This window comes from Synchiropus splendidus, chromosome 13, assembly GCF_027744825.2.
Source record: "Synchiropus splendidus isolate RoL2022-P1 chromosome 13, RoL_Sspl_1.0, whole genome shotgun sequence".
In the NCBI taxonomy this organism is placed as follows: Eukaryota; Metazoa; Chordata; class Actinopteri; order Syngnathiformes; family Callionymidae; genus Synchiropus; species Synchiropus splendidus.
The window spans coordinates 13,050,088-13,067,992 of NC_071346.1; the positions used below are offsets into that span (position 1 = coordinate 13,050,088).

Here is a 17,905-nt window from a genome sequence, read left to right on the forward strand (position 1 = left end):
CCTACTGATCCATTGAAAACTTTTCTGCTTATCTGTCGACAGGTCGCGGGGGCAGCAGCATCAACAGGGAGCGCCAAACGTCCTTCTCCTGGGCAACATCCACCAGCTCCGACAAGCGGATCCTGAGACACTCCCAGGCCAGTGGTCCTGTGTCGACCCCTCTGTGTCCTCCCAGCTGGCCGTGCAAAGGGAGGTGCATCTTCATGCCTGAACCACCTCAACTGGCTCCTTTCAACATGGAGAAGCAGTGAGAGACAGAAGTCCTCACCCTGTCTCAAAGGGAGACACTGATGGAAACTCATTTCAGCCACTTATATCTGAGATCTTGTTCTACCCATCATGACCAACTTTGCCTTTTGGCTCAGCTCTGTTTTACACCTGCTACTGCTGAGCTGATTTTAAAGTTGGATATTACTAGCTCAACTGTGCACTGAAAGACTGGAGGTATTTCGTTCTATTGGGATAAAATGTGCATTTGTGTGCATGAAGTATGTTAGAGAGAAATGGCAGAGGAAGGGACATTCGAACATTTTTAACTGCGGTTTTTAGAGAGTTTAGACCAGAGGTGGGAAATTGAATTTCCTCAGGGGCCAAGGTATATTAGGTGACCGTTGAGCGGGGCCGTCAAACCCAGAAAGGAGGGTAGGAAAAAACTGAAAATAAAAATAAAGTGACGACATCATGTGTGATTATGAAATGACACTTTGAAAATGCAAAGAAAATGTTTTAATTTAAACCCGATTCTCAATGTTTCTCATAGATTTCAAAATCTACTTTTAACTCTGATGCATTTTAAGGGACAAGAAATAATTCTCAAACAAAAAAAAAAAGTCAGTTTTACTCTGACTCCAGGAGGGCCACATCAATACAGTCAAAGGGCCACATTTGGCCCCCAGTTTGCCCAGGTGAGGTTTACACATTTCCACTTAAAAATCGGTTTATATGATCCCAACCAAGATATAAACCCAATAAAAAGTTGAGCTTTAGAAGACCTTTTACAGTTCCCATTCTGCAATAAAACTGTACTAGACATTGACGGCTGTAGAGACCTTTCCCGCTGCATCACACATCAGAACACAAAACCACCATCTTTCATTTTCAATAAACTTTATTTTGTCCCCATTTTACCCCCAAATACATTACATACAAATGTGGTCGGAATTTAACCCTTCCTTGTGTCAAGACCGGAACACGACAATAAATAAAAAAAAAAACACGTATAAATAAAAATAAATTATTAGGACATTATGTGCCAAAAGAAAAAAAAAAAAAGACAAAAATAAGACTTTCCAGAATTGGCAGATGGCTTTCACAATGTTGGGGGTTTCTGCAATCAGGACAATACTTTGACATAATACTTGCATTCCAGGTCACAGTTTTTGGATCGAAAGAAAGCCATGGAAACGACACAGTATTACAGAGAACAAGGTTTTCCTTTTCTGTTGCAAATATTACCGTTACCGTATACATTTATGATAGACATTTTAAAAGCTTATACCAGGTAGTGTGTGTAGTGCTATCGACTCACTTTCTAACTTCAAGCAAAGTGACAAAGTAAATCCATCAAAGTCAAAGCCATCTTGTCCGTATCCAGCTCGACATTCACAGGGTTGTTATTGCACTGAACAGACGTCCTCCCAGAAAGGCACTTTTACCACCCCGCCCCTCCACTCAGCTCCAGCCAGCAGTTTTGTTCACCAGCACTTGTGCGGCACACACGGTTGCAAAGATAGTGTGAATATAAAATGACTTAAAAAAAAAACAAAACAAAAGAATGTCTTTTGGTTTCAAGTTAAAAACGACTAAAAAAAAAACAAAAAAACAGTGGCAGTAAAACACTTTCATGAAGAAATTAAAATGAAGAGTGCAAAATTGTGTTGCTCCCATGCACCATGACGAGTGAAATGAACAGAAGAGTGATGTCTGAGCGGAGGAAGCGGCAGCTCTCTCCAAACTGAAACAGCATCGAGTAAGGCCAGGAATGTTTTTTTTTTTGTGCGTGTGGAGGACAGATCGTAGTGTGATCCTATAACTGGCTCGGCGGTTTTAAAAACAAAGGTCAGTGTGTGCACCAAGGGATAGTGTGGGCAGGTCTCTCACAGCATCCTGAAGGCAAGACCCACCACTCCAGTGCCAGTCGACAGCAAATGACCTCTCAGCTGCAAGAAGATCCTCGTTCATTTACAAGCAGATGGCACGGCAGAGTTTGGAGGAACGACGACCATCTGAAGAAGCAGGAAGAGTCGGAGGCTGTTTTACAAAGCGGTGGTTTGGAGGCAAGAGGGTTTGTGAATAAGAGTTTGGGTGTTCGATGAGGCCAGGTTCATTCAGGTATCCACTGGTGGATCCGTTTGAGGCATCAGCTGGACAGGCACGAACCCTCGAGGCACAAGTCGCAGCTGGAGACTTCCTCCCTGCCTGGTGTTTGAAGTAAGCAGATGAAGTACCAGTCGAGACAAAAGAAAACGTCGCTCCATTGAGCAGATCCTTCTCCCTTCTCCGCGTCGTCCCGGGGGCTCAAGCGTCGGTGTGGGGCTGAAGCAACTGGACCACGTACTGGAGTCGGTCTCGCAGCTCGGACGTGCAGCCCATCTCGCTCAGCATGCTGAGAAGGTACGTGGCGGAGATGCGCTCTCGGCTGATGTAGGTGAGCAGGTAGGAGTCGTCCGAAGACTTGCACAGTATGACCTTCGTGTGGTCGGTGTAGAAGTTCACCTGGGGGAGACGCGTTCAGGAGTTCAGAAGACTCTCCAAGACATGAGTCGTCAAAAGAAAACGGTAAATACCTGCAAGGTGCCGTTGTTAAAGAGCATCACCAGCGCGTGGTCCGTCTTCACCCACTGCATGAGCAGAGGAGGGGGAGCAGAGGCTTGCTCCTCACAGGGAAGATCTCCACCCTGAGCAGAACACAGCCAGTCAATCCTCTCAAGCTACACTGACTGCAAAGTATGACCGAGACGCCTCCTACCTCCATGAGGTTCTGCTCCATGTAGTTGGCCATAAGCTCCACAATCTGTTTCTGGCTGCGGAGCTGTTCAGGTAGAGCGTTTGCAGGGAAGGTGAAGTGTTTGTTGTTGATCAGGCAATAGTGGACGGTCCTGTGGGGACGAGAGGTCATGAGGAAAAAGCTTCTTGGGGATCAGAAGATCAAGACAAAGAAAGGCCGTACCTGCGTTGGTCACAGAGACTGAGGTGCGTTCCTTCATTGAAGAGCACGCCGATGCTTTGGTTGGAGAGCTGGTAGCCGAAACCGTACTTGTTTGAGTAGTCGACCCACTTGGTCACCCACAGGAAGGATTGTGGCCGAGATAAGCACGGGGGGTTTCTTGTGGCTGCACAAAAGAAGCGTGGAGTTAGTTTCATTGAATGACTGAGTTGAATTCATGCCATGTTGAAGATGCACAGATCTGACAGGTTCTCCAGCCGCGCGACGCCGAGCATCTACCTGAAGGCATGGAAGCCAAGCAGCCTTTGAGGACCTTCAGAGCAGATTCCGCCACAGATGCCGGCGTGAGCACATCTTCACACGCTGAAGAGGAGGAGAACATTTAGAGGCGCACGTAAACAACGACAAAAGCCTGTGAAAGGGACTCACGTTCTGAGCTGCTTGCTACTGTGCCCTTGAAGGAGCGGGACAGGGACTTTCTGGACTCTTCCTCAGCAGGAGTCTGTTCCAGAGGCACTGAGCTGACAGGTGGGCTGGTCAGATACGGCACCTGCGACGGAACAGCAAGGTTGAATATCTATGAACAAGCGCCTCCTGAACTGAGTGAGACTCTGGTGGAAACACCAGCAGGATTGATCACTCCGTTCACCGCACTGTTTGGGCTCCACAATTGCATCTTATTTATATAGTAGCAGGAAACTGTCTTTTCCACAAGCCAAGGCATCCTGCGTCAGAGCATCAATTAGTCATGATGCAGTTTTTAGTGGGTTCTGCTGCGCAGTCTTGCTTAAAGACACTTCACTCAGCAGAGGAAGCAAAACAATATTCAGATTGAGAAGCAATCTGTCGCTATAATCCATCACAAAGGCGGTCGCGCCGTTTTAATCTGGTTACAGCGGAGTTGCAACAGTACATTACACGGCTTATTCAGCCAAAAGAAAGGCCACTGTAACCAAATTAATCTCCCGTTCGCTCTCATGAATGGCTGGAACAGAACATCTTTCCAGATCTCATCTCCCTCGCAGACAGGTTACGTAAGGACGCAGCTCCAGCAGCGCTGCATCACCAAGTGTCCAAGCAACACTCTGACCAACACTTTCATCCAGCAGCAGGAGGAGGAGGAGGAGAGACGCGTACCTCATTGGGTCCCACTGTTTTATAGCTGATCTGCCGGTTGATGGAACATTTAACAATGCCGGAGACCAGCTTGGAAATATCATGGTCTTCCTTGTCGTCACATGGGCTCTTCTCTACTGCAACGACAGACACCGGACATCAGTGTGTGTGGCAACACTGCAGGGTTCACAGGCCACTCTCATTTGCTATTACATGGTCATTAAAATTAAACATTAATATTTATTCATTTCGATTTTAAATAGTTTAATTTGCAAAAAAAAACATTTAAATAAATCATTAATATATATAAAAAAATTCTTGGCACAGGTTGATAAAAAAATTTTAAATAAAGGTTTTGAGTACAAGTAGATAAATATATATTTTTAATCATTTTTAAAAAATGCATGGAAAGTCAAAACATTTTTTTGTTTCACTTTTTTTTTTTTAAATAGGATGATTAAAAAGTGCCATGACAAGGGTGAATACTCGACTCATGAAACAGAGAAGCTCATAGCGTGTCATTCAATGTCAACCCTGTGCTTACCCTTCGCTTTCTTCTTGCTAAACAGGCTCTTTGCCATTTTAGTAAAGAATTTCTTGGCAGGACTGGGCGGATGAAGCTCTGGCACCATCACACAGCTGCTGGGGGGAAGTTTGTCAGGAGTGAAACCCTATTGGAGGACAGAGAGGAGAGGAACGTTGGACTCAGAAGGCCAGAGACTTGGGTGGTTTCCTCAAACAAAGACAGTGTTCATCTCAAGATGAAGTGCAATGTTTCCCATACTTTGGTAAAGAAGTCGTGGTTTAGGATCTGATCCAGGGTTAGTCTGTCGCCGGGGTTTTTCTGCAGGATGCCCGAGATCAGTTTCTGTGCGTGGGACGAAAGCGAGGAGGGGATGTTGTAGCGAACCTCCTTGATACACTTGTACGTCTCCTTTAAATCCAGGGTCTCGAACGGAGGGTTGCCGCACATCAGCGTGTACCTGGACAGGAGACATGGGGGTCAACTCAAATCTACAGAACGGAAAATGGAAAAATAAATGCAACTCAATGGGTGGTTAGGAATTAGCAAAAACGAATTTTAATTCTATTTTATTTGAGTTTCAGTAACCACAAATTCATTGGCAACCACTTTAGCACTCAGAGAAAGCAAACAGGAGACAGACAAATCTCCTAAACTCACGAAGCTGGAAGTAACGTTTTACCGTTTACACTAGTCACACCTTACTGAGGTGTGAGGCAGCAGGACAAACCAGCGTCAGACAAACACTGACACAAACACAAACACAAGCCAAGCGTATTGATTTCCGTCTGGGCAATATACGGCGCCATGGTAATGTTTGACAAGCCATGACATGAAATAAAAGCCAGAAAAAAACAAAAACCTTACATGACACATCCGAGCGACCAGACGTCCGACTCTGTCCCGTGTCCTTGTCTGTTCAGCACCTCAGGAGCCAAATAGTTGGGGGTCCCACAGATAGTCCTGAAACAAGAGAAGCACCGAAACCCATCAGCCTGAAGTTTGGTGTGAAACTAGCTGTTGTGGCGCTCACAGAGAAGCGCCGAGGGCTACATGTCATCTAACTGCGGGTTTGGAAACCGGTTGAGCACCGGCTCATCTTGTGAAATCTGACACAGCGAGTCGAGGCCATGGGCTCGTGCAAACACTGCAGGTGAACGGCCAATACGCTTAGACAAACGACTCCAAGCAAAACATACTTCTTCCTTTGTTCCACGGTCTCCAGTTTAGCAGCCAGGCCAAAGTCTCCCAACCGCAACTCCATGTTTTCATTCACAAAGAAGTTGCCTGGAAGAGACAAAAAAAACGTTTTTTGCACGGTCAGCATTCCGCAGATAACGCTGTCCAAAAATCACGGCGGATTCCAGGCATAGCTCCACGTACACATGCGTGTCAATCGTGCCTTACCCAGTTTGAGATCTCGGTGCAGGATCCCTCTGCTGTGGAGGTACTTCAGTCCGGCGATGATTTGCTTGAGGTAATACCGCACTTCAGGCTCCGTCAGAGTGTGTCTCGCCTTCCAAATATGTGCCAGGGACTGCAGAGAGAGAGAGAGAGAGAGAGAGGGCGGCTGTGAAGGAGCCAGACAACACAGCCGCAGTAGACGGCCATTATACCATCCTTCAGGTGGCGCCTCGGACTCTTTAGAGACCCGGCCACCACAGACGGCGTCTCACCTTGCGACTGCAGAGTTCCAGAAAGATGTAAATGTTGTCCTTGTCTTCGAAATGGTGGGAAAATTTCACCACGTGTTTATGCGACAGGGTTTTGTGGAGCTCGATCTCGTTGGTGATCTGCGGGGAAACAGGGTTCAGTGACCATGACGGAGCAGGGGTCCTGCTCCAAGACCAAGGGGGCGGGGGGACGGGGGGGTGATGTACCTTGTCCCTTTGGTGCGGTTTGGACACTCTGCTCTGTGGGATCACCTTCACAGCGTACATTTTGTTGTTGGACAGGTCTGTCATCTCGTAGCATCGCGCAAAGCCGCCCTACACAGAACACACAAAACACGTTGGTTAACGCAGCAGGTTGATCCCTAACAATCGTGTATTCGAGGGCGGAAACCAAGCCCAACATTCACACTCCAGGCTGAAAATGGTTCTTGAATCCGAGTGTCGTGCTGCAGGGGTTCGGTCTTTGATGGTGTATTTGGGAAGATGCTGCATTTATTAACCGTGAAACTGACGGAGAAGCTTCGGCGCTCTGCGGCAGACTTGGCCAGCCGCCCGACGCAGCGCATCTACCACCAGCAACACGTAGATGGCAACACAAAAGCGCCGCACACTAGTGGAATATCCAAGTCTATGAAGTGAGATCGGGGGGAAAAGACGGCTGCCAATCAAGCCGTGACGCGGACACACCTTCTGGTGCGCGCAGCTGGGGCCGATTGCCTCAATCCAGCAGCAGGTATTGCTTCATAATCTCGCAACAAAACCGTCACTGGTTACCTTCCCCAGGAGCTTTCCTTTGCTGTACGACCTCCCCGTCTTGGCGTCGGTGACCACCTGGGCGAGCTCGGGCTTGGTCTGCTCGGCTTTATTCCGACTCGTCTTCACCGGCGCAGAACGCTCCGCGCTGGGTTTGTGTAGATCCGCATTCATGGTGTGGCACGAGTGACGCTGCGTGGCGGTGAAACAGCCGGTGTCCATGGAACACTCCCGCGGAGAGAATAGTCCCTTTTTTTCCCGTCGGTTAACGTGTCTAACTTCAGGCGCAGCTGCGATGGAACGACACGGATCCTTCGCGTTCCACTGACTCCATCTGGCAGCTCCGCTCGCCGCTGTAGGAGGTTTTATAGTCAGACTGTGACGTCACCGTGACGCGTCGAGCCCCGGCGCAAGTCCAGACACATTTGCCATCAGAAACCCATTTGGACCTCGGGGAAACATGAATGAAAGAAAGGTGACCCAGGAATTCCGCCCCCATCGATCCGACATTCAAAACTCCGCCATGCTTTCACGCCTACATAAAACCCATCGAGATCATATTATCCTCCAAAAACCCACTTCATCAATTGATATTTTATCATTATTTTACATCCATATCAATGCATTCGTTAGATTTTTTTTAATCTTTGAAACAATGCGATTTGATCATTTAAAATGTAGCATGACTCACCGACAGTCAAATGAATAATTTAACTTGTTTAAAATGAAGAAAAAGCAACTTTTCGTTTGACTGTAATATATCGCGCTCTGCTGCCACCTGATGGTTCTCATGCAGTACTGCCACGCGCAAAACTGATTCATGCGACTTGTTCGCCATAAATGCCGATCACAATAAATATAAATAATAAAATAATAATAATAATAAAAAGTTGGACCTTCTGTCCTTGACAGAAAGTCATCAACAATATGCTGAACAACCACGTCATTTTTGGCTTGCATTGTCAGAATCAAATAATAATGATAATAATAAAGCTGTTTTCCTTTTGCACTTTTTAGAACACTATTTACAAGGTGCGTAAATTATGCAGAACTAAGAACGTAAAAAACTCAAAAACATAACCTCCTTGGCTGAAATGACAGAACTTTCACGGTTTAATATTAATCCTCTTCTGCCACCTTGCGGACACTAGCTGACCGACAGAAATATGCTTTTACATTCAATGAAAAGTGTTGTTAATCGCCATGGAAATTTACAAGACTTTTCACAACGACATTTTTCAGTTGAAATATTAAACACATTCACGCACACAGAACTCTGATTCAAGCGTCTGTCAACACGAAGTGATGAATTAAAAAAAAAAAGTGTTACAATGCTAAGGTTTATTTTATCAACCCCGGAAGCCTTTGTTTAACTGGTTTTGCTGAAGAATATATTACTTCCTTTGACTTTTCGGTTAATACAGAAAATATAATAAATAATGCACTTTTCGAAGTAACTATTGAAGCGTTGCCTTTACATTTGATGTTGGCGTTTTCCCTCTTAAATAACACACACCATCTTTGTTTCTAATAGCGCATCAATGTGCATTATTATCATTTCACTGTTTCATGCCCTTTAAAATCTTAATATTTAATAATTACACATTAATGAAAACAGCCTTGCAGCCAATGGCTGCTGATGTAGAGGACAGCGTTGTTGGCCATTTAGATTCCATCTCCATTTATTCTTGAACAGTGAAGTGCACACATGCACTCGAGGACTGCAGAGTTCATCCATGAAAGTGCACAAAGCCACATGACATTTGTGAGAGTGACTTCATGGGAGCAACATAAAGAACCTCACTGTGGGCAACAATAAAGCCATGTACAGTGCAAAACAATTATTTCAACAGAGCAATAGTTGCCAGCTGGGAAATGACTGCGCTGCTACTTAAAAGACACAAGCTCATTCTCAGATGAGCATGTCAGGGATTGAGACATAACCTTAGGGACACAAATAAAGATGAACCACGACAACAGATGAAACAAACAGGTTGTTTCGGCAGAAAATCTGGGACCGAGTAAGACACATTCGAACAATAATCGGTGAACAAAACGGATACTGGAATGATTTTCATCGCTTTTTATATGAACCAAGACAAGTCACTCAGGCGCCCCCTGGTGGTGTTTGATGTTAGGGCGGACTCAACAACACATTTGTTTCAGGTCTTGAGACGTTAAATATGATAAACAAGTGTGTGGACCGGTGGAGATCAGAGTTGCTCTGGCTGGATTCCACACAGGGACTGAACTGCTTAGACTTAGAAATCCATCATGTCTTCTCCTCCTCGTAACTTCTTCTCTTGGGACTCAGACCAAGCTTTGTTGATGGTCCTCTTCATGTCATCGTCTCCATCGTCGTAGAGCTTCTTCAGCATGCTCATCAGGCCCTCACTGGGGTCAGCTTTGTCGTCCATGCTGGGTTTGCTGTTGAAAAACAACGGTTATTCAAACACTACGTCAGTCTTGTCAGTGGAGCAAAAGTAATACTGAAATATTTTTGATGAATTACATTTAGAAATATGGAATTTAGTTAGATCTATAAGACCTTATTTCTGTTTAATAAAGCCAGTAGTGAATCACTTGTCACACCTCAGCGTTACTTCACTGCATCTCACGCTGTAGCCGCTTCTTTTATAGTACAGTGGCACCTCGGTTCTCGACCACAGACGGCCGTTCGAGAAGCTATTTGTTTGAAATCTGAATTGATTTCTCCCATTACAATGAATGGAAAAAGAAGTAATGCGTTCCAAGCCTTAAAATAGTCTTTTGTAGGAGTGAATGTAGAGTGTCTGCTGCAGGTGCGCTGTTCCTCTATGTGTGTGGCCGCTGCATGTGGGAGGGGTTGCCGAGTGAGTGAGGTCTCTCCAGAAGTGAAGAGGTGCCCGGTGCGTGTCCAGCTCTGAATGTGCGCTTCTGTGCAGTTTGGCTGTGACAAAGTCGTAAACCAAGTCACGCTTTGTCCCAGACTCGCCTCATCCCTGTCCCAGCTCCAGCCCACAACAGGACATCAAACCCTGGAGTGGAGGTGTGGAGAGTGAGCACCTCCCCTGTGACACTCTACCACGGTCCAAGAGTCTACTCTTAAACCACTCCACCCATAGAGTCTCATTTAAAACATTACAAATGAAAATGAAAAGATAAATGACCAAAACCAGAATTGAGTTATCAAACTGTTGTTACTGTCCTAGTCCCAATGCATTTTGATTAATGAAATAGTTCTGTTCTGACTTTCTGCGTCAGCTTTCGTTATTGCAAAATGACAAGAAAATAACCACCGAGTACAATAGAAGAAATCCTGCTGAAGATCTAGTCACTCACTCTTTGTCCTTGGTCTGTTTTTCCACTTTGGTTAGACACTCCCACTTGTTCGCCGCCTGCTTCTTACACATGATGAGAACCATGTCGGTTTTCACCTGCAGAGGAAAATGTTTGAGAAGAGGAAGTGAACGTGGTCTGTAGAAACACAACAGAACACTTGCTAGGCGCCAAAATCAAATGAATTTTAATCAAATGTTTCGACTTCCTGACCACTTGCAAGGACAACAACATATAATAGTCTGGCAGCCCAATCCACCATTCACAGACGCGCTACAGTAGAAGTCTGGCAACAAACTTCACCACATGAGCAGCGACAGTCGATGGGCTCAGGGCAATAGTGATAGACTGTGTGACATAATATTTACAGCCCGTTACACTGTGATTCATTCTATTCAGGATAACTTCGCACACAATGTACTTTGCTGTCACCACAGGCTTCAGGGACACATTTCACACCTTTCTTACTGAACTGGAATGTCAATACATTGTCCTTGAACCCAAAAGTGCACTGTCCACTGTGATGGACGTCACTGAAAACACATGTTCACATGTATTTATCTTTTTGTCTCAGTGGGAGCATGGACGTTCTGGCTACTTGTGAGGGGTAATTAAAATATAAAAACACATTGTGGTTTCATCACAGAGCCGATCGGATCAGTGACATTTTAGCCAAACAAAGCTACAAATGAAGCTCACCTTAGTCTGGCTGCCCTTCTCATCAATGGGATGCAACAGATTGAGAATCCTCAACTGATGGTTTTTACCATCCAGCTCCTTCACCAGCACAGATAGCGACCTGCAGAAGAACGCATCAACAACTCGCACACGCTGAGACAAATCACCAAAGTGAGGGCATCATACCCTTCGGTGAAGGTGACCTCCACGTTCTCAGCAGGAATCTTGTGAACGTCTTTTAAAGTGAGGTAGATTTTCACAAACTTGTCAGACTGGTCCCACGCTGTGCCAGTGAGAAATCACGTGAGACAAGTGTTCAAATCTTTGATGACTGTCAATCTGAATATCGTACCGTAGTTGGTGATCTTGATGGTGTACGCTGCTCTCTGGGCCACAGGCGCCGACTCTTTCTTGGCTTGTTGTTGCTTCTGTTGCTTCCTGACAGTGATCTCCTTCTCCACCTTCTTCTGCTCTTGCTTCAGCAGCTCCTGCACCCTCGTCCTCTCGGCCTTCTCCAGGAGGGAGCCCAGCTCCTGCAGGTCAGCCTCCAGCTGGTTGATCTGTCAAAACGCAAATATCTTATTAATCGTAATTAATGCATTCAAATATTTTAATCGTTTTTATTTAATTTAATTGAACAGTTTGCTCTCCAGACAACAGGGAACCTTTGTCAGTGCAGGAGTTCCTGGTCCACTGATCACACTGATGCACAAGACACGTGGCAGCTAGGATGATAACAACAACAACAAACATGGAGGAATCCCTGAACAAAAGCAAACAAAAGCATCTGTTTGCTTTTGTTCAGGGAGGTTTTTCACTACACAATGGCCAGAGTTTCCACTACTCTGAAAGGACTTGAAATTCTTATACAAATATTTTCAAGACATTAAAAGAGCTTTAGTTGAAATAAGGTGATATAAAAACTTGAATATAGCCACCATCGTGATTGCAAAATAAACAATATTTTGTTGTTTAAATGTATGTATGGCTCCATCACTTGATACAGTAATATACCACATTCATTCAAATTGAAAAATGTGGCTTCTTGTGGCAAATATTCTGATACCATTAAACTGCGATTAATTGAGATTAATTCATCACAAATTATCTAATTAATTATATTAATGTTTTAATCGAATCCCAGCCCTAGTAAAAACACGACAGGTGTGAAACTATCGGCAAGTTCCCTGCATCATCTCTAGAAAACAGCTTCATATTATAAACATGTAAGTGAGAACAAAACCATCTGTGAGACTGTATGAGAGCACAACGATATAGGACGTTTTTTTTCCCCTCAATATTTCATGTAACTAGTTCTTTGCTGTGATGGGATATATAATGTATTATAGTGCACCTGAGTTTTATTTCTAACGGCTTTACTTGGTAACTCACATGCATCGCATGTAAACAGCATAAAAGCTGACCAACCACTGACGCGAATTCAAAACTCTGTGTTGTTTGTCTTTATGAAGTTGCATTCAAACAGGACCGAACTGAGAAAAGACTCCTGTCACCGGATGATCTCGAAGGTTCCAGACCACTCACGATATTCACAACCGCATCACATCGATAAATCTGAAGACTAGTTGTAGCAAGAAATATAAATACAATACAGCTAATTTAACTAGCAGGTATTATTACGCAAGTGGTTTGGTTTGCGTGTAAGCGGAATCTATTCTACACCGTCGTATACATATTTAACTGGTGTTACACATTTTCCGGTAGTTTAAAAAATAAATTTAAAAAACTATCCTTACATAAATAAAGAAGCTAGTTGGAAAAGCCTATTTTGGCTAATCTGAAAGTAAGGCTTTATACCAAACACAGGGCAGTAAAAGAAGAGTATATTGGAAATGTTGATGGAAACAACAGCTAAATATTGTACCTGTTCAGTGAGATCCATGGAGGTGCTTTGTAAGACAGATATTTAGCGACACGATGTAGAAGTTGCACTGGCACACACCGAGGACGACCGCGTTCTTCTTCTGCTGACTCATTGCCGGGAAGCAGAGTCATCGACAGCGCCCCCTGCTGTAACCGCGTCAGCGCTCAGTCCGTGAGAATGAAGAAGACACATATAATGCACATGGTGATGTAGCTTCATCGCTTTAATTCGATGGGTTTTTTCTACATAGAAGGTCCGTTAATATTATTTAATTATTCTTATCATAAAAATAATCATTGCACGAGATATTATAAGTTAGATTACCCCCCACCTAAAATCATCATGGAACGTCTCTATGTAACAAGGTCTCTATGGAAAAACACTATTTTTATGAAACAACTCTATTGTATTAAAAGTAGATTTGATGAGCTGAATCTGATCATTGCCTCTTCATATTTTTTTGTCATTGGTGAAAGTCAGATCCATTTCTTTTACATTTTATTTTACTATAAGGTCATCACAATGTCCAGAAAGATGTACACTTATTTTCCCTGCAGTTAATTTGAGCTAACACAACACAACTTTACCTCTAATAATCTGACAAAACAGAGAACCACAAGCCACAAAATTGTGCCATGAGTAAACATTCTTTGAGGACTGAAGTGGGATTAAATCTCAATTTAAAATCGACTTCATCCAGGAAATCATCTTCTACTGGTCTTTAGTAGCCAACAGGAAGAAAAGGTGTATAGTGGACATTAATGGGAATTGTGCATTTATTATACAATATTAATATAGTTGGAATTGCTAGTGCTACTGATGAAGAAGTTGCTGAATGAGCGGTTGAAAGGTTGAGTGTGCGTGAGAAAGAGAGTTACAGGTGGAGTACAATGGTGGGAGTGCAGCAGACACTGGAGGCCTGAGCAGACATTGTAACTTTTGGCTGGTTCAAGGTCAGACGGAGGAGGTTGGAAAGTATCATTTTCTCCAGGGCTGGATGGAGCTGGTCCTAGTAAGAGTCTGAGTCCGAAGGTGGGGAGCGGGTCTTGTGATCGTCGCCATGGTTATGAGGGAGCCAGCGCCCGACACTGGCATCAATGGCTGAGGACCGATCAGAGCAGGACGGATCCCACATGGAGAACTTTTGTGTAAAAAGGGGTCAGGACCTCAGATAGTTTTTTGACGCTCTACCAGACTAGTGCGAAGGCTAAGTCAGGTGTAGCTGCTGACCTGGAATTCTGCTTCTGTATTAGACTCCTCTGTCAGGGAATACATGGCTTGGATATGACTTGTTGGATTCTTGGTAGTCATTCTCACAAGTAAACAGACACACGGAGACGTCGACGTCTTCTGCACTCTCCAGCAGGATCAGGCTTGAATAGTGCATTCATGATTCACTCTCAACCACGACAATTGAGACTTGGAGTCCTTTCACAATTTTTATTTAAGCACTTTACACAAGTAGCACAACAATCAGCCGGTCTAAAAATGAAATTACAAACAAATCTTTAATTATTTAGACGGCAAAAAATAAAGTCTCTGGTGAAAACTGAGGGAAGCTGCGTTGTCACGTTTCTTCCTCCATTACCACCTCGCCCTTATTATCCCCGACATCTGGTTGTGGTCCGCCAAGTCACGGAAAACAATGCGACTGAGTCTCCACCTCCGCTTCACTCCACGTGGACGGGACGTCATCACACAGCGATTACGGATCCTGACAGGACAGCTGTCTCGGGGCAAAGAGGCGATCTCCTTGTCTGCAACCTCCTGCAAGCCATAATGACATGTTAGCAATGCAATACGGCAGAACGCACTTGAGTAAAAACTGGTAAATATTCAAGAAAGGAGAGTCCACGTTGTCTCCTAAAATTTATGAAAATCATTTTACTCTTCTTAAGAACAATGAAATGGTTTCTTTCCTGTGGCTCAGATATGTTCTGGCTTTTCCATTAACAAATTCCAGTCCTTATTGAACTGTAGCGATGGGCGATAGGGACAAAAAAAGATCACAATTAATGTTGGAATTTTGGTGATAACAATAATTATCACGTTAAATACATTTTCATTCTACTCCATGTGTTGGACACTACAGTCTCTCTTGAAACTGTTTTATGATGAAACTTATGAGTGGCGTTTCTCTCCAGCATAATTACTTGTTTATGTTTAAATAGTTAACCAAGTGTAGAGATGAGAAATTCAGTGTTTCACGTCTCTGGTAGAACCTGGTTGTGTCTGACAGACTGCTCTGTCAGCTTTAGTAGGAGTGTCTGCTGCAGGTGTGCTGTTCCTCTATGTGTGTGGCCGCTGCATGTGGGAGGGGTTGCCGAGTGAGTGACGTCTCTCCAGAAGGGAAGAGGTGCCCGGTGCGTGTCCAGCTCTGAATGTGCGCTTCTGTGCAGTTTGGCTGTGACAAAGTCATAAACCAAGTAACTTAGCTCTGTCCCAGACTCGCCTCATCCCTGTCCCAGCTCCAGCCCACAACAGGACATCAAACCCTGGAGTGAGCGCTCCAGCCTCGGAGGTGTGGAGAGCGAGCACCTCCCCTGTGACACTCTACCACGGTCCAGTGCGGAGTATAAGTTTTCGCCCATCCTTACAGAACTGTAACAATTTGACATTGATGCTGGCTAAAATGACAAGACCCAACAGGTGCAAATCCACCTTGTAAGTCAGTACCTGCAGCTCCTTAGGCAGGATGGTGTTCTTCCTCAGTGAATTAATCCGCAGTCTCTCGTCAGCATAGTCAAAAGCCATTTGCCTCCTTTTCACGTCTCTCAGCATCCGCCAGTTCACATAGTAGCCTCGAGTTTGTTCCACCACACTCCAGCAGCTCCTTAGGGCCTGCACCCGTACACAAACAGATGTTTTACAAAGCCACAGTTGAATTCAAGTTCAGTCTCATAACACTGTATACGTTTAGTTTACTCCGTCATTCAATTATTAGCAGCAACAATGAACTTAAAGTAAAAGAAATCATGAAATCATTTAGCAGACAAATCACTTTTAAAATGCGATGCTGTCGTTACTATTTAACACAGCGGAATGCTCGTTCACTAAACGCCACGAACGTCACCATTCCCGTCCTTCCGTCACAGCGTCAGGGTTTAATAAAGCCGTCATTATTCACCGTTAAAAACAAAAGTCTTACCGCTTTTGGGGCACAGACAGAGCCTTGAAGGACGTTTAACCCCAAACATGCGAGCCTGCGGACCGCCATGTTGGATGTAGTTGCTAAAAACTACACCGAGAATAATAATGAGTTGCTGTCACTACTGCCATCTGCTGGCCCGGAAGAGAAGTCCATCAGATTATATGCAGATCAAAAAAATACTACACTTTCGTTCATTGTATTCGTTATTCATGTCACTTCTCATCATACTTGTAATTAAAGATTGAGCGTATATTATCTCTTCATTATTTATTACTTCATTCTTTACTCATCCATGAAACATTTGTATATCAATTCGTTTCCGAAAATAATGTCCATATGAATCCTGTGTTGGTGCATATTCCTGTTGCCATTTGAAAATAACAAATAATGATCATAAAAAACAGGACTGTTTCGTCACTGAAGAGCTTTAACTCTTCATATATATACTCTGCCCACAATAGATGGCAGTGTATATCTGTGAAACGCTTTGCTTCCACAGCTTGCATTGGGACTGTCATCGCCTGACACAAATCGTGCTCCAGCCCAAACAATGAATCCATTACTGCGTATTACTCATGTTACAATGACATGAGCTACAATAAAACAAGCCCCATTATTTGGCTGCCGTGAGAGGATGAACATGAGGGTGAATATGAACACATGCGACTCTGCAGACCTCAGGAGAGTTTCTTGTATCAACAGGCAGGGTGTGAATGGTTAAAATGGAGGATAAGTTATTCAGGTTAAGTATAATCCAAATAGTTTTGTCTTCTCTGAACTGGTACACTTTAATGTTATGCAGATGAAGCAAAAATATGAATCTGTCTCTCTGTATAGAGACATATATATTGATAATTCTACACATACAATATATGTGCAAGTTTATTATTATTGATAATAATAATAATAATAATAACAATAATAATAATAATAATAATAATAATAATAATAATAATAATAATAATAATACCATAAATTCTTAAAAAATGTTTTTCTTATGTTTTGGGAAAATGGTCGTCTTTTTTTTTCGAGCCTCTTCCTCCTCCCTTTTACATATTAAATATATATGTTACCATTTTTAGGACATATTTCAGTCAGAATTTTACTTGTCACCCCAAAAAATAAAAATAAAAATAAAAATAAAAATTGCAGGAGCTCTAAATGCTGGGTGTCCATAATGTCCAGCCAAGTTACAACTGTCTCTCTCTCAGCATTTAAAACATACAACTTGCAAAAAAGCAGAGTTGCAGCAGCTCATCTCTGCTTTTCTTCCAGGCAGGAAGAACCGAACACATGCTCTGTATTTAAGGGCTCTGAAGGAAATCACTGACAAGCAACCGCTTGTGCTCTTGTTTTAATCATGGAAAACCCATGCAGCGCTCTGCTTGGATTTAAGAGAGCCCAGAGAACAGCATTCTTCTGCCGGAACCATCTGCCTACGGAAAGTTCCAGCTGAGACAGACTTCATTTTATCTTTAGATTGAGGCCATGTGCGTCATAGTCATTACTGCCTACATTAATTGTCACGAACGCAAACGCACATCTCACTGCACCAAATGGTCCGACTCAGCAACTGTATCAATATTGAGAGCATATACGGCTCCGTCAGGTCAAGAGGTCATGACCTGGGTGACCAATTTAC

General features: G+C 43.8%; 3 protein-coding genes across 4 annotated transcripts; all 3 read right to left on the reverse strand.

The window, feature by feature from the left end:
• Positions 1–912: 912 nt before the first annotated feature.
• plk3 (polo-like kinase 3 (Drosophila)) lies at positions 913–7,558 on the reverse strand. 2 transcript variants are annotated; one of them, XM_053882869.1, is made up of 15 exons: positions 7,253–7,558; positions 6,686–6,793; positions 6,482–6,598; positions 6,213–6,342; positions 6,005–6,092; positions 5,673–5,768; positions 5,067–5,265; positions 4,827–4,953; positions 4,304–4,416; positions 3,596–3,716; positions 3,446–3,529; positions 3,170–3,332; positions 2,969–3,098; positions 2,787–2,897; positions 913–2,715 (listed from the first exon to the last, which is right to left on the reverse strand). In XM_053882869.1, the coding sequence occupies exons 1-15, from the start codon at positions 7,451–7,453 to the stop codon at positions 2,518–2,520; spliced, it is 1,986 nt and encodes a 661-aa protein (XP_053738844.1). In that variant the 5' UTR covers positions 7,454–7,558; the 3' UTR covers positions 913–2,517. The 2 variants fall into 2 exon arrangements, with proteins under 2 accessions (XP_053738844.1, XP_053738843.1); XM_053882868.1 differs by having other exon boundaries at positions 916–2,715; positions 4,304–4,419.
• An 832-nt stretch (positions 7,559–8,390) lies between these two features.
• Positions 8,391–13,249, reverse strand: cacybp (calcyclin binding protein). Its single transcript, XM_053883562.1, has 6 exons — positions 13,113–13,249; positions 11,580–11,787; positions 11,414–11,510; positions 11,249–11,348; positions 10,553–10,647; positions 8,391–9,658 (listed from the first exon to the last, which is right to left on the reverse strand). Exons 1-6 carry the CDS (start codon positions 13,128–13,130, stop codon positions 9,493–9,495), a joined length of 684 nt encoding a protein of 227 aa, XP_053739537.1. The 5' UTR covers positions 13,131–13,249; the 3' UTR covers positions 8,391–9,492.
• A 1,289-nt stretch (positions 13,250–14,538) lies between these two features.
• Positions 14,539–16,367, reverse strand: mrps14 (mitochondrial ribosomal protein S14). The gene is made up of 3 exons (XM_053883887.1): positions 16,261–16,367; positions 15,789–15,953; positions 14,539–14,879 (listed from the first exon to the last, which is right to left on the reverse strand). The coding sequence occupies exons 1-3, from the start codon at positions 16,327–16,329 to the stop codon at positions 14,697–14,699; spliced, it is 417 nt and encodes a 138-aa protein (XP_053739862.1). The 5' UTR covers positions 16,330–16,367; the 3' UTR covers positions 14,539–14,696.
• Positions 16,368–17,905: the final 1,538 nt, after the last annotated feature.